The 14,703-nt window shown below is 32.5% G+C and overlaps 1 protein-coding gene and 2 non-coding genes across 3 annotated transcripts; all 3 read right to left on the reverse strand.

Annotated features, from left to right (window-relative positions):
* Positions 1 to 756: 756 nt before the first annotated feature.
* LOC132607546 (arabinogalactan protein 14-like) lies at positions 757 to 1,305 on the reverse strand. Its single transcript, XM_060321561.1, has one exon. The coding sequence runs from the start codon at positions 1,205 to 1,207 to the stop codon at positions 1,025 to 1,027; it is 183 nt and encodes a 60-aa protein (XP_060177544.1). The 5' UTR covers positions 1,208 to 1,305; the 3' UTR covers positions 757 to 1,024.
* A 2,862-nt stretch (positions 1,306 to 4,167) lies between these two features.
* LOC132608414 (small nucleolar RNA SNORD36) lies at positions 4,168 to 4,249 on the reverse strand. Its single transcript, XR_009570338.1, has one exon. It is a non-coding gene; the product is annotated as a small nucleolar RNA SNORD36 (small nucleolar RNA).
* Positions 4,250 to 4,433: 184 nt separating this feature from the next.
* Positions 4,434 to 4,513, reverse strand: LOC132608412 (small nucleolar RNA SNORD36). Its single transcript, XR_009570336.1, has one exon. It is a non-coding gene; the product is annotated as a small nucleolar RNA SNORD36 (small nucleolar RNA).
* Between the last annotated feature and the right edge of the window lie 10,190 nt (positions 4,514 to 14,703).

The raw sequence follows: 14,703 nt of genomic DNA on the forward strand, positions 1-14,703 counted from the left end.
ATATGAAAAGACGAGATTCTACAAGCCCGAGGGACGATCTCTTTCATACAGATTGAAATGTATGGTTTAAAACAAGTCATACTGAAATGTGTAGCTAGAGATTATTTAATTAAGGGTAACATGAGAAGTTTAAATTTAAATTGATATTAAATAAAAAAATGTCTCAATCTTTTTGGGATTGATCAAAAAGAAAAAAAAATTATATAAATTGAGATACATGGAGTAATAAATTGATATTATTCACGTAAAATTATGCGTATGTCATTGTTTGCTTGCCTTAGCAATTAGCATAGAGGAGGATAAGGTCACATGCTTCGAACTACACCGACGAAATGTGAGGTGTAGAACAATGCAATATCCAAATTGCTTCCAAATCATAGTCATACTTTTTTAAAAATTTAATGTATATGCACAATAGAAGAACTTTGCAATATATTTTAAATTGTTCTCGCAAATTATTTGGTTTCTTTTTCCTAGTTCTAATTAACTCTACTTCCTATGATGATTACATGTAATTATCTTCTTAAGTCCACAAAATCCTAAAGAATTTGAATCATCTTTTTCCTGTTTTGTAATATAATGTTGTAGTTATAACAACCTTGAGAAGAATTCAAATGCTGCATCATCATGCTTTACTTAATTTAGTGCAAAATGAGTCATCCCAACTCTTATTTGTGAAAAAAAAACTACTTGCACTCCACAATTTTCCAATATTGCTTTAAATTGATGGAAAGAGAGAAATTAAAGAGTAGAAAATCACATAGTAACATTATATATTCATAACAACTTAAGAATATCCAGAGCAAGAATATATATATATACAAGGTGACAATATCCCAATGAAGTACAAAAATTAAAAATACAAATAAATGAACCTCAATCTCCTTCTCATCTCAATGATCTAACAGATTGAGTTGAAATAACGATTAATAAAAAGCAAAAAAAAACTCTACACAAACAACATATAGTCGGACAAAATAAAGAGCTACACTTGATTAGTCGACATCAACGCAAGCTAGCTCAATCAGAAGAAAAACCCAAATGCAAGAGCTACAAAAGAGGCAACAATAGTCGGCACAAATACGTTGGCATCTGAGGCTGGAGCAGGTGCAGGTGCATCCATTGCAACTACGTTTTGAATTCCGGACATGGCTGCCAACACGACCATGACAACCACCAAGAAAACATTCATCTTCATTGCCTCCATTAGTGAAATTTTGAAGGAATTAAACTAAATTTTAAGGAAAAAGATATCACAAGCAATTGTTGCAAGGAAAGAAATAAGCAAGAATTCTATTGACGTTGAACGTGGGACTAAGGTTTATATAGAAAATGATATGTGTAGTATTACGGGCAGTGCTGCCCGAAGAGACAGTTCATTCAACCACATGATATGCCTCAAGATTTTTGAACTTTATTGGCGTTTTTTGAGGCTTTGATTGCTGCCCGGGAAGCTGCCCTTTAGTTGACAGGGTGGCCTTGTTGTCTTTAGGATGTCATACAGCCTGTAGCCAACAATTTTGTGGCTCATTTGTGGGGTTCTCTTGATTTATATATTTGGTTCAATTTCAAAAGATATGAAGATAGTGGATTAGGGTAAAAGATTAGAACGTAGTTAAGCGTTAACTTCTGTTACTATCGTTTGTTGCTTGTGCTTCAGTTATCACTTTATTTTGCTCCGATTTTTGCTTGCTTTATTGTTGGTTATGTCTTACTTGCTATGCCTTTTAAATTCTGCATTTTATTTTTCTAACTTCCTTGTTTTGTGTCATTTGAGCTGGGATCTTTCAAAATAGTCTCTCTTTCTATTCGAGGTAAGGGTAAGTTTGCGTACACTCTACCCTTCTCAAACCCACTTGTGGGAATATACTGGATACGCTGTTATTGTTGATTTTTCGATCTCATTTTACGTGAATATATTTTATTGCAGATAAAAATTTCAAATAATATTTAAAACTTGTCATTTTAAATATGTCATGATATTTTCATGTCAACAAAATTATGTCAGTAAGGATAACCATAAAACGTTTAAGATTAAATACATGTATCATTTTTTTTAAAACAAACTAAAAGTAAAATAATATCATATGAACGGGAACGGAGCGAGTAAAACTTCATGTCGAGTTTCGCTCTAAAACATTATTGTTTTGGGTATTATACTTTGGTCCTCGTCATTCTTTTTAAGAATTGAGTATGATATTTGGAACTTTCTTTTTTTAGGGCAATTTGCAGTATTGCTCTTATTTGAGCGTGATCTTTAATTTTTGTCATTCGTCTAAAATATTTGGATTTTGAGTTCAAACTCCACTCAGTCATAAATTAAAAAATTCGCAAGACAGAGGTTGTTCTAAGGTAGCGATTCTACCCTTAAGGCAGAGTTTGCATGAAACTCTTCCTTAAGGCAGAGTTTGCCTTCAGGCATAATGCGGAGAAACTCTGTCTTGTAATTTTTTTAAAATTTTTTACTGAGCGAGAGTTCGAACCTGGAACCTCATAATATTTTCCATCACTTTTTTAAAGGAAGAGAAATAATTAAAGATCAATAATTTGAGGGACAAAATTAAAGACCAATGCCTTTGAAGGGCAATCACCTAAAAATTGGATTATAATATTGGAATTATTGGGTGGAGGAGTGGTGTATTGAGCTGTTTGGATTATGTGGAAGATTTTTTTTTCAGCTGTCAAATCAGTATATCTTTGCGAATTATATGACCGACGTGTATAGGAGGATCACTTATTATTTGGTATTTCTTCTTCTTATTATTTTTGATACAATTAATAAGAGTACTATCGAGCATCACTACTATTAATAAATTTCATTTTCTTTAATACTACAAAAAATTCATATTACATTGGTCCTATTGTTGAGTGATAGATGTTAATTTTAAATATAGGAGTCATTAATTTCATGCAGCTTGCCAGTTGACTCTATCTTTTTAATTTTGCCGACCCAACTTGCATTAGATTGAGCATTGTTGTTGTTGTTGTTCTATCCTTATCGTCTGTCATAATAGATAAAGTAACTCGCAAATTATACATTTACAAATTCCCTTTGCATCCTCAAGAGTAGAATTCATAGACTATTCGAATTGGAAATCAAGTTAGAAACCTAGGAAAAATCCAATTATTTAAGTGGAATTTATTCCTAATGTTGATAGTGCAAGGTGTATGAGCTAGACAAAAAGGGGAGATTAAAACGGAAATGTATTTTTATTAAGTATTATGACTTGCTACATTTTATAAAGGCTCATCATGTACGTTACGTTATATTCCGCTCATGTTATGTCTCATAATGATTCAGCAAGTCATGTGGTTCGCTCGGTCACATGCAGCAAGGCACCGAGTGTCGTGTTTCGACCAGGCCATGTTTCGAGGCGTGACATAAGCCTTATTTGTTTTTATTAAGATTAAAACGTCTGAATCCGAATATACATCAAAATGATTAAGATGTTGTCTTTTGATAGGAAGAGTGGGTGGGGGCAGGGTGGTTTTGAGTGGAGTGTGGGTGTGGTTGAGTTGGAGAGGTGGGGTTAGAATGAAGGGTGGGTGGTGGGGTAGGGTTGGGAATGAGAATGGGTTGGAGTAAAGGGTGGGTAGTGGCCGGGGGGGTAACTGAGGTTAGGAGTGGAGCTTGTGGTAAAAAAAAATTCATACAAGCATACCTCTTAATGATATTAAGACTTGATTTAAGATCTTAATGATTAAGACTTATTCAGACCTAATAAATGCTTAGATCTTAATACAAACAAATGAACTTAATAGCCTAAAGTCTAAATCATTCAGATTCAAACCTCCAATAAGTGCAAACTTTAAATTCCCAATGTCAAAAAATTTACTTTCTATGCATGCTCTACTCAAAAAATAAAAACAATTTATTTTTATTATATAGAGATAATCTGATAAACTTCACATAACATTATTGATTTCTTAAAATACATATTTTTAACTAAAATGACACTTGACAAAGAGACTATTTGACTACAAGCTTTTAGGGTTTAGCTTGATTAAGCCACCTCTAAGTCGAATATATGCTTAGTTACGCTCATATTTACACTAAACAAAATAATTTAAACTTTATAGTTAAGCTCAGTAAAAGCACGGTCCAATTGATTTTCAAATGATTGTTCAATTTAGAAATATGAATCAACGAGAACTAAAATCAAATTAGAGGCATCAGTTTTAAAAAGCTCGAATTTGGATCATCACAGTTTGATCAGTCCAAATAATTATTATTAATCATCATCTGCCTCCACATATATACTTTGGCTTGATCAGACCACATCTCTAAGAGAGATTAACTAATTTAACCTTAATTATCTTTAGGTTGGATGAGTGCAGAGTCTTAATCTTAGTTTTTTAAAATTTAGCAAGAGCTAAATTCCCTTATTTAGTACAATATGCTTATTAAAAAAAAAGCTAAAAGTAAGAAATTGGAGGCATCAGTTTTAAAAAGCTCGAATTTTGGATCATCACAGTTTGATCAGTCCAAATAATAATAAATCATCATCTGCCTCATTATGTATCAAAGCAAAACATCCTTAAAATATCAACAAATTTTATCAAGAAGCAAACTTTAGGATTTGAGACTAAATTATTAATTGATTAATGTACATTGAATGTTTGAAAGATCCTATAGAAAGGAACAGCAGAGAGGAATGAAACAATTCAAACCCCTCAAACTAAATTCAATAAAAAAAGAAATCTTGAAACTTCTCAGCTCAAGATTTAGTTCTCGAAATTTACTCTATGCCCCTGTCTGAACCGAATGAATTTTTCAGTAACTCATTTGGGAATTCTTGAGGCAAAAATTAATAATTTACTATCAATCCATATACCCTTTTGGATAGAATTTTTTTAAAAAAGAACCTTTTTTTACATACATATACAAGATTTGAACAATTGATGAAGAAGAACAAAAAGACCCTTCAAAAAGGCCTAAGAATCAATTCTTATACGATTTTGGATTTTCAAAAAACCATCTTCATTAGAGTTTTATAAAAAAAAAAAAACTTATTTTTTGTTGGAGGACAATTGATGAAGTAGAACAAAGAGCCCCTTCAAATGGACTTAATTTAAAAGATCCAAAGATTGAATATTTGAGGCAAAAATTAATAACTAACAATCAATTCTTACACCCTTTTGGATTTAGCAACACCATGTTCAAAATTAGAAAAAAAAAGATTTTTTTTTATACATACGTAAGACTTATAGAGAAGATTTGAAGAAAGGGGTATGTACAAAAGATGCTTAAAAGGACAATTGATGAACAAGAACAAATAGTTCTTTCAAAAGGCCTTAACAGAAAGCATCAAAAGATTTAATCTCAGCCCCATAACTAAGCCAAATATGAAACTAAAATAGGTCCATAAGGCTACTCAAAGAGGCAATGAGTAAACAATACTAGCTGATAAAACATATTGCAAATTATCTACAAGCTAAAAGTATTTTCACAACAAGAAAAATAAGAATAGGGCAATAGTTAAGTGGTGTGATATTGCTGCTTGATGTATTGTGGGTACGATATGATGAATTTAAAGAGAGTGTTTAGGGTTTCATAGCTAAAGACTAGAGAAAATGTTCACTTTTGGTTCATAAAGATTTGGTCTTTGATGTGATATGGTCCACAAATATTTGTCTGGCTCAAATGATATCCTCAATGTCTCTAATTAGTACATAATAGTCCCAAACTCCAACTATGGGCCAAAAGACACTACCTAGATGGACTGCATTTTGGGCCACATAAGGGAAAATGAAAGGGTCATTCGCACAAACGTCCCTATTTCAGGGTGGCCTTTAATTTTTAGCCCTCAAAAGCACGGCATAATTTATATTTTGCTCGACATATTTTACGTTTAATTTTGACACATGTATCATAACATCCACATAATTTATGCTGGACAAGAAAAAACTTCCGACACTCAAAATCTGATAAACGAGGTAATTTTGGATTTCACTCAGCATATTTTATGTTTAACTTCAGCGTATGTATCATAAAATCCACACAAAATTATGTCGGACAAGCCAAAAATTTCAACACTTCATATAATCTGAAAATACTACAAAACTTGTGCCGCATAACTTAATTCCGACATAATTTATATCGAGTGAGGCAATAATTCAATTTCCGAAGATAAAAAAGTTATTGAAATTATGCCGAGCAAAGCTAGTCCGGATATTTTCATTGAAAATAGGCGGGTGGGGAGGGGGGTAGGGGGGAATTAAAGGCCAATGCATTTGAAAGGCAATCCGTGCAAAAACTTGAATATGAAAAGACGAGATTCTACAAGCCCGAGGGACGATCTCTTTCATACAGATTGAAATGTATGGTTTAAAACAAGTCATACTGAAATGTGTAGCTAGAGATTATTTAATTAAGGGTAACATGAGAAGTTTAAATTTAAATTGATATTAAATAAAAAAATGTCTCAATCTTTTTGGGATTGATCAAAAAGAAAAAAAAATTATATAAATTGAGATACATGGAGTAATAAATTGATATTATTCACGTAAAATTATGCGTATGTCATTGTTTGCTTGCCTTAGCAATTAGCATAGAGGAGGATAAGGTCACATGCTTCGAACTACACCGACGAAATGTGAGGTGTAGAACAATGCAATATCCAAATTGCTTCCAAATCATAGTCATACTTTTTTAAAAATTTAATGTATATGCACAATAGAAGAACTTTGCAATATATTTTAAATTGTTCTCGCAAATTATTTGGTTTCTTTTTCCTAGTTCTAATTAACTCTACTTCCTATGATGATTACATGTAATTATCTTCTTAAGTCCACAAAATCCTAAAGAATTTGAATCATCTTTTTCCTGTTTTGTAATATAATGTTGTAGTTATAACAACCTTGAGAAGAATTCAAATGCTGCATCATCATGCTTTACTTAATTTAGTGCAAAATGAGTCATCCCAACTCTTATTTGTGAAAAAAAAACTACTTGCACTCCACAATTTTCCAATATTGCTTTAAATTGATGGAAAGAGAGAAATTAAAGAGTAGAAAATCACATAGTAACATTATATATTCATAACAACTTAAGAATATCCAGAGCAAGAATATATATATATACAAGGTGACAATATCCCAATGAAGTACAAAAATTAAAAATACAAATAAATGAACCTCAATCTCCTTCTCATCTCAATGATCTAACAGATTGAGTTGAAATAACGATTAATAAAAAGCAAAAAAAAACTCTACACAAACAACATATAGTCGGACAAAATAAAGAGCTACACTTGATTAGTCGACATCAACGCAAGCTAGCTCAATCAGAAGAAAAACCCAAATGCAAGAGCTACAAAAGAGGCAACAATAGTCGGCACAAATACGTTGGCATCTGAGGCTGGAGCAGGTGCAGGTGCATCCATTGCAACTACGTTTTGAATTCCGGACATGGCTGCCAACACGACCATGACAACCACCAAGAAAACATTCATCTTCATTGCCTCCATTAGTGAAATTTTGAAGGAATTAAACTAAATTTTAAGGAAAAAGATATCACAAGCAATTGTTGCAAGGAAAGAAATAAGCAAGAATTCTATTGACGTTGAACGTGGGACTAAGGTTTATATAGAAAATGATATGTGTAGTATTACGGGCAGTGCTGCCCGAAGAGACAGTTCATTCAACCACATGATATGCCTCAAGATTTTTGAACTTTATTGGCGTTTTTTGAGGCTTTGATTGCTGCCCGGGAAGCTGCCCTTTAGTTGACAGGGTGGCCTTGTTGTCTTTAGGATGTCATACAGCCTGTAGCCAACAATTTTGTGGCTCATTTGTGGGGTTCTCTTGATTTATATATTTGGTTCAATTTCAAAAGATATGAAGATAGTGGATTAGGGTAAAAGATTAGAACGTAGTTAAGCGTTAACTTCTGTTACTATCGTTTGTTGCTTGTGCTTCAGTTATCACTTTATTTTGCTCCGATTTTTGCTTGCTTTATTGTTGGTTATGTCTTACTTGCTATGCCTTTTAAATTCTGCATTTTATTTTTCTAACTTCCTTGTTTTGTGTCATTTGAGCTGGGATCTTTCAAAATAGTCTCTCTTTCTATTCGAGGTAAGGGTAAGTTTGCGTACACTCTACCCTTCTCAAACCCACTTGTGGGAATATACTGGATACGCTGTTATTGTTGATTTTTCGATCTCATTTTACGTGAATATATTTTATTGCAGATAAAAATTTCAAATAATATTTAAAACTTGTCATTTTAAATATGTCATGATATTTTCATGTCAACAAAATTATGTCAGTAAGGATAACCATAAAACGTTTAAGATTAAATACATGTATCATTTTTTTTAAAACAAACTAAAAGTAAAATAATATCATATGAACGGGAACGGAGCGAGTAAAACTTCATGTCGAGTTTCGCTCTAAAACATTATTGTTTTGGGTATTATACTTTGGTCCTCGTCATTCTTTTTAAGAATTGAGTATGATATTTGGAACTTTCTTTTTTTAGGGCAATTTGCAGTATTGCTCTTATTTGAGCGTGATCTTTAATTTTTGTCATTCGTCTAAAATATTTGGATTTTGAGTTCAAACTCCACTCAGTCATAAATTAAAAAATTCGCAAGACAGAGGTTGTTCTAAGGTAGCGATTCTACCCTTAAGGCAGAGTTTGCATGAAACTCTTCCTTAAGGCAGAGTTTGCCTTCAGGCATAATGCGGAGAAACTCTGTCTTGTAATTTTTTTAAAATTTTTTACTGAGCGAGAGTTCGAACCTGGAACCTCATAATATTTTCCATCACTTTTTTAAAGGAAGAGAAATAATTAAAGATCAATAATTTGAGGGACAAAATTAAAGACCAATGCCTTTGAAGGGCAATCACCTAAAAATTGGATTATAATATTGGAATTATTGGGTGGAGGAGTGGTGTATTGAGCTGTTTGGATTATGTGGAAGATTTTTTTTTCAGCTGTCAAATCAGTATATCTTTGCGAATTATATGACCGACGTGTATAGGAGGATCACTTATTATTTGGTATTTCTTCTTCTTATTATTTTTGATACAATTAATAAGAGTACTATCGAGCATCACTACTATTAATAAATTTCATTTTCTTTAATACTACAAAAAATTCATATTACATTGGTCCTATTGTTGAGTGATAGATGTTAATTTTAAATATAGGAGTCATTAATTTCATGCAGCTTGCCAGTTGACTCTATCTTTTTAATTTTGCCGACCCAACTTGCATTAGATTGAGCATTGTTGTTGTTGTTGTTCTATCCTTATCGTCTGTCATAATAGATAAAGTAACTCGCAAATTATACATTTACAAATTCCCTTTGCATCCTCAAGAGTAGAATTCATAGACTATTCGAATTGGAAATCAAGTTAGAAACCTAGGAAAAATCCAATTATTTAAGTGGAATTTATTCCTAATGTTGATAGTGCAAGGTGTATGAGCTAGACAAAAAGGGGAGATTAAAACGGAAATGTTAATCTATACTTGATTGATGACTATTAATATCATTAATCCACAAAATCTCTTCATGCTGCGTTTGTTGTAGGCTTTCGCCTAGACCGGAACAAGTTGATAGAACCCCCTTTTGTACGTCTCATGTGCCAACCCCCCCCCCCCCCCCTCCACACCCGGTGTTGACATGGGGGCTAAAAATGACTCTCTATTACATTGAGAAGATCATCAATTTGACTGACGAACTACGTGGGCAAATAGACCTAGTCCTTTTATTTTAAAAAAAAATAAATAGAAAGAAGTCTTACATATTCAAGGGGATGAAAAACATATAAAGAGATCTGGAGGCTTTATGATCGAGAAAAGAGAAGGGGCGTGATTAGTGTGTATGTCATTTGTTTCAATACATTTTACAGAAATCAGACTGTTCAGCAACAAAATATGGATATTCAAGATATAATGTCAGAACTGCAGCCAAGAAGAAGAAAGCATTAAAAGATGAAAATCAATGGAGTAATGGACAATTGTAATTGCTGGTGTAAACTATTGTAAGAAAACTAGCAGATTCAGAGCCTTTGGCACCTGAAAGACTACAAAGTAAACCATCATGAGTTTGATCATCTTTAGGTAACTAACTACTTAGTGCAGTAGCAACTAGGAAATTCATTTGGAAGGGCCCTGGGGTTAGCTCAATTGGCAAAAGTTGAGGGACTTGTGTCTTAGGTCACAACTTTAGACTCTACTAAGTGATTTAAGTCTGTTATTTAAGTGGAGATGGGAAAAGAGGCGCGCCCAAAGGCCTATCATTCCCGAGTTTCGAAGGCTATGGTTGGCCCAAACTAATGGCTCCAGACCGACTCCTGGGTCATCAGGAAAAAAGGAAGAAGAGGAATTTCATTTAGAAGTGCTCATTGTTCGAAAGGACACTTAAACAAACATCTTCTTTTTTCTCTGATCTTCAATAAGAGCATTGATCAGACTGGGAGCACTCAACTGTCTTAGCAGAAACCAGTCTCAGAATCTAATACTTTTTCTTCTATTTGCAAGCTAAGGTAATTTTCAGCATTATCAAATTCATAAACTATAAAGCTGTCATTTATTTTGCTCGGATTCCCTTCAAAGGCACTGGCCTTTAATATTTGCCCCTCAAATTGCTTGTCTTTAATTTTTGCCATTCGCCACATACCTGTTGGGGTTCGAATCCCGGCTCAGTAAAAAAAAAAAAATCGCAAGACAGAGTTTCGTAGCAAAATTAGGCCTTAAGGCAGAGTTTTACAAAATTCCAGCCGAATAAAAAAAAATTATCTTAATGGAAAACTCCGCTTAATAAGGTGGAGGTTCCGCTTAATAAGGTGGAGGTTGAGGCAAACTCTGCTTGATAAGGTAGAGTTTGAGGCAAATTTCAAACTCTGTTTTGCGATTATTTTTTAATTTTTTTACTGAGCAGGGGTTCGAACCTGAACCCAAGAATTTTATGCGAAGGGAAATTAAAGTCCAGCAATTTGAGGGGCAAAAATTAAAGACCACACTGAATAAGGGCAATCGCGCAAAGTGCCCTTGTTTTGCTCGGGCTCTTCAAAAGTATCATCGTTGGGGAATATGACACGAGTGTAGCATTATTTTTTGGAGAGTCCGAGCAACATAACTTAATAGACTTCTGATTTAGCTATTTCCGTTCTTGACGCACTCCAAATCGAAGAAACACGATCACATTCTCCCACCACTTAGTACAAAAGTTCCACAGGTGCAAATATATAAGCATGACTATGTTGAACCTAAATTATTTTTAAAAAAGTAATCAAAAGATATTTCACTTGGAAATAGGAGAGTGGAAATTGATGCCAACTCCATAAAAATGACACAAAGTTATTTCCAAAGAACAGAGAAGCAGGTTCTGTGGTGGTGGGCTGGTGGCCAAGTTGGATAAGACAAAAGGACCAAACAAGTGATGTTGGTTCCACAAGAAAAAGGATATCATATAAAATTAAAAAGGCTGCTCGGTGCACTAAATTCCCATTATGTGCGGAATTCGGAAAAGGGCCGGACCACACATCATGTAAAAGGTGAAAATTTAAATGACAGCTAGCGTAGTCATAACTTATAAATGTGAAATAAAAAAAATGCAATGAGGAAACTACTAAGGATGACAAATTGAGATTAGTACACCAAACAATTGTAATTTCAACGAAGGAAGATGAAAGGGGAGATTAACTTATGAGCATTAATCTTATATATAATATAAAACTAGACATAAACAAGATGATGTGACACCTCTCTATGGCCACCATTCTTATTTATCTTTTTTTTCTCATTTTTTTGGCCTCTTAAATTCATTTTTCTGATAAAAAAATTAATATATTCATGTAGTTAAACAAAATTTCAATACAAGCATAAAGATTACTTATTGCAATTAAATGATCAACATGTTAAATAGAAAAGCACATTAAGCAGAATATAAACAATCATACAAAATAATACTTATTGCAGTTAAATGTTCAACATCACACGTTAATGCATGAAAACATTTCGATAATAGCTTTTGGACCTTTCATGCTCCTCATTTATGATGGAAAAGTGAAGGGCAACTTACACAAATGACTACAGTTTGGGTTTTTTTTTTTTTTAAACATAACTATACTTTTGCTAATTACATTTCGTAACTACAGTAACGTGTATTCAAATTCGGTTATATTCTAATTCGGCCGTATTTCGCTGTATTCAATTTGATTGTATTCATTCGCAGCAACTTTTACACCGTATTCAACTTATTGTATCTAAATTCGGTTGTATTCAAGCAACATAAATGCAAAAAAAATTACAGAAATATTCAGCTGTATTCAAAATTTATTGTATTCATTTATATACAAAAAAAAAACTCCTTCGAAATACAAGCGAAAAATACATTAAGTTACACTCTATTTGACACTAAAAAAATAACGAATGCATTGAAATACACTCAGATCTGAGATACAAGAAAAAAAATGCACTTAGATTTGAGATACAAGAAAAAAAATACACTAAGATTTGAGATATAAGAAATAGAATATACTCAGATCTTAAAATACACCGCCGGAGATTTTTTCCATCGTCGGCAACGACACCATCATCCGGTAAGGATCCAACCAGAAATCATTTCTTTCTATATTTTCAACATAAAAACAAATACATCTCAAGTAACAACAATGATAAATACTCATATCTGAAAAATACATTCAGATATGAGCAAATACACTCAGATCCAACAACGGCGCCATCGTCCGGGTAGTCCGACCGTCAGCGCCGAAGTCAGCCGTTGCGATCGATCTTGAGTCTTAATAGACATCTTCACAGACACCTTTTGCAATGTATTTCATCCTTCAAGAAAAGGAGCATACAGGTCTATCTGTTAATTCCATGTCTTCCATGAGTAATGTTCCAGAAGAGCCCATTGGACTCCACTACTAATTTTTGGACCAAAAACTAGAGTACAGTGTATATTTTTTTTTTTTAGGCAGAGGTTCAACGAAGGCAAAAGAAGATGACCGGCGGCGAAGGCAGCTAACTCCATCGGAGAAGACGACCAGCGGCGGTTGACCGACGGAGAAGAGAGAGTGAAAAAGGAGAGAAAGTTGAGGGAGAAGATAAAGAGAGAGGAGATTGAGGGAAAAGATTGATACAATGGAATAAGAGGAGATGGGTTTTGAGTTAGTTACCTTGTGTAATTGAAATACAATATTTAGCTGATAGATGTAATTAAACTAAAGTGTACTTACTAAATATAAATATCTCTTATATGTTCTTTACACTATGTAAAATTTCCAAAAATGAATGCATGGAGCCTCCATTTTGAGGCAATACTAAACCACGTGATGAGGCCTTTTCCTCCATTTCTCTATATATTAATTTAGTTTGGGTTGTGCTAAGCCCGGGCCCAGACTGACGTTAAAATTCAATTTGTAGATATTTTTTAATTGTTTTCTGCTCTTGCTTCTTTGTTTTTGTAACATCAGTTTAACACTTTCGAATGACTTCTAAAATATTAAAGCACAAAAACATATTTGAAAGTCAAAAAAAAAATATTTTTCTTATTTTATATAGTATTTTTTTTAAATCAACTATTGAAAGCTCTTCTAATTTCTATTTATTAAAATTAAGGTTAAAGTCTCTAATGATCCAAATCAAACTTCTATATGTTAAATTAATCTCATTTGTTTCTTCAAATTGAACCATATTGGCTAACTTATTTTTTACTAAAAGATACTACATTATCCAATTAATATCAAAATTATTTAATGCAAAATATTATTTTATGATGATATCAATAAAATTAACTTACAAATAAATATAAATAATTAAATACCTTGATACTGGAAGATACTTTTGTAGACGTTCCTTTCAAATTAAACCACACAAAAAATACTGAAGACTGTATAAAATTAAATTGTTTTTACTTTAGGCTTATATTTTTACTTCCAAAAGATGCCTGTTAAAAAATAACATCTTTCTCTTTATATTAATTTAATGAACTATTTGTGAAATTTACATTGCAATAACTTACTTTTATATTAAAAAAAAAGAACATTTCCATAATATATATAAATATAATTTTTTATAATTTCTCTTTTAATATAGTAATTTATGAGATAGATTTTATGTCAAAAGTATGCACATGTAAAATTTGATAAATTAACTACCGTACTTTGAAATTCATATTTCGATTGAGACGGAAGGGCTATACTTTGCATTTTTGATACATTTTTAAAGTATTTAACTATGATACAAGTTATTTGTATTTATTTTTTTAATTTAAAACTTAATCCTACGTTAAGTGAAATCTTTGTTAATTTCTTATGTTTGTCAGCATATACGACACAAAATTACAGGAGAAAATGAAAAAAAAAACTTACATTTAACCGGACGAATAAAATTAAAATAGCAAATGATAAATGGTAAATAACATCAATAAATAATAAATAATATTATAAAAATAATATTTCTGATCTAGTTGCTCTTGCTATCTAACCCGCCACTTTATTATATGATCTTTTATATTCATATGTCTGTTCCATAAAAAAGTTTTGAATTCTTAATTGATTGTTTCCGATTCACCGGATCTTACCTCTTTTGAAAGGCGTCAATAAAAAGTAAAAATATGGACTAACTTAAACTAATTTAAAACTCGACCACTTTAAGGCAGATCGATCTTAAGAAGATCATTGCTTACTCCTCAGTAGCTCATATGAATCTGGTGACTATTGGTATGTTTAGTCGGGCGGCGG

Source organism: Lycium barbarum, chromosome 8 (assembly GCF_019175385.1).
Source record: "Lycium barbarum isolate Lr01 chromosome 8, ASM1917538v2, whole genome shotgun sequence".
Classification (NCBI taxonomy): Eukaryota; Viridiplantae; Streptophyta; class Magnoliopsida; order Solanales; family Solanaceae; genus Lycium; species Lycium barbarum.

What these genes read in the sequence shown, in the direction of transcription:
- LOC132607546 (XM_060321561.1), bottom strand. Translation starts at nt 1,207, where the DNA reads ATGGAGGCAATGAAGATGAATGTTTTCTTGGTGGTTGTCATGGTCGTG.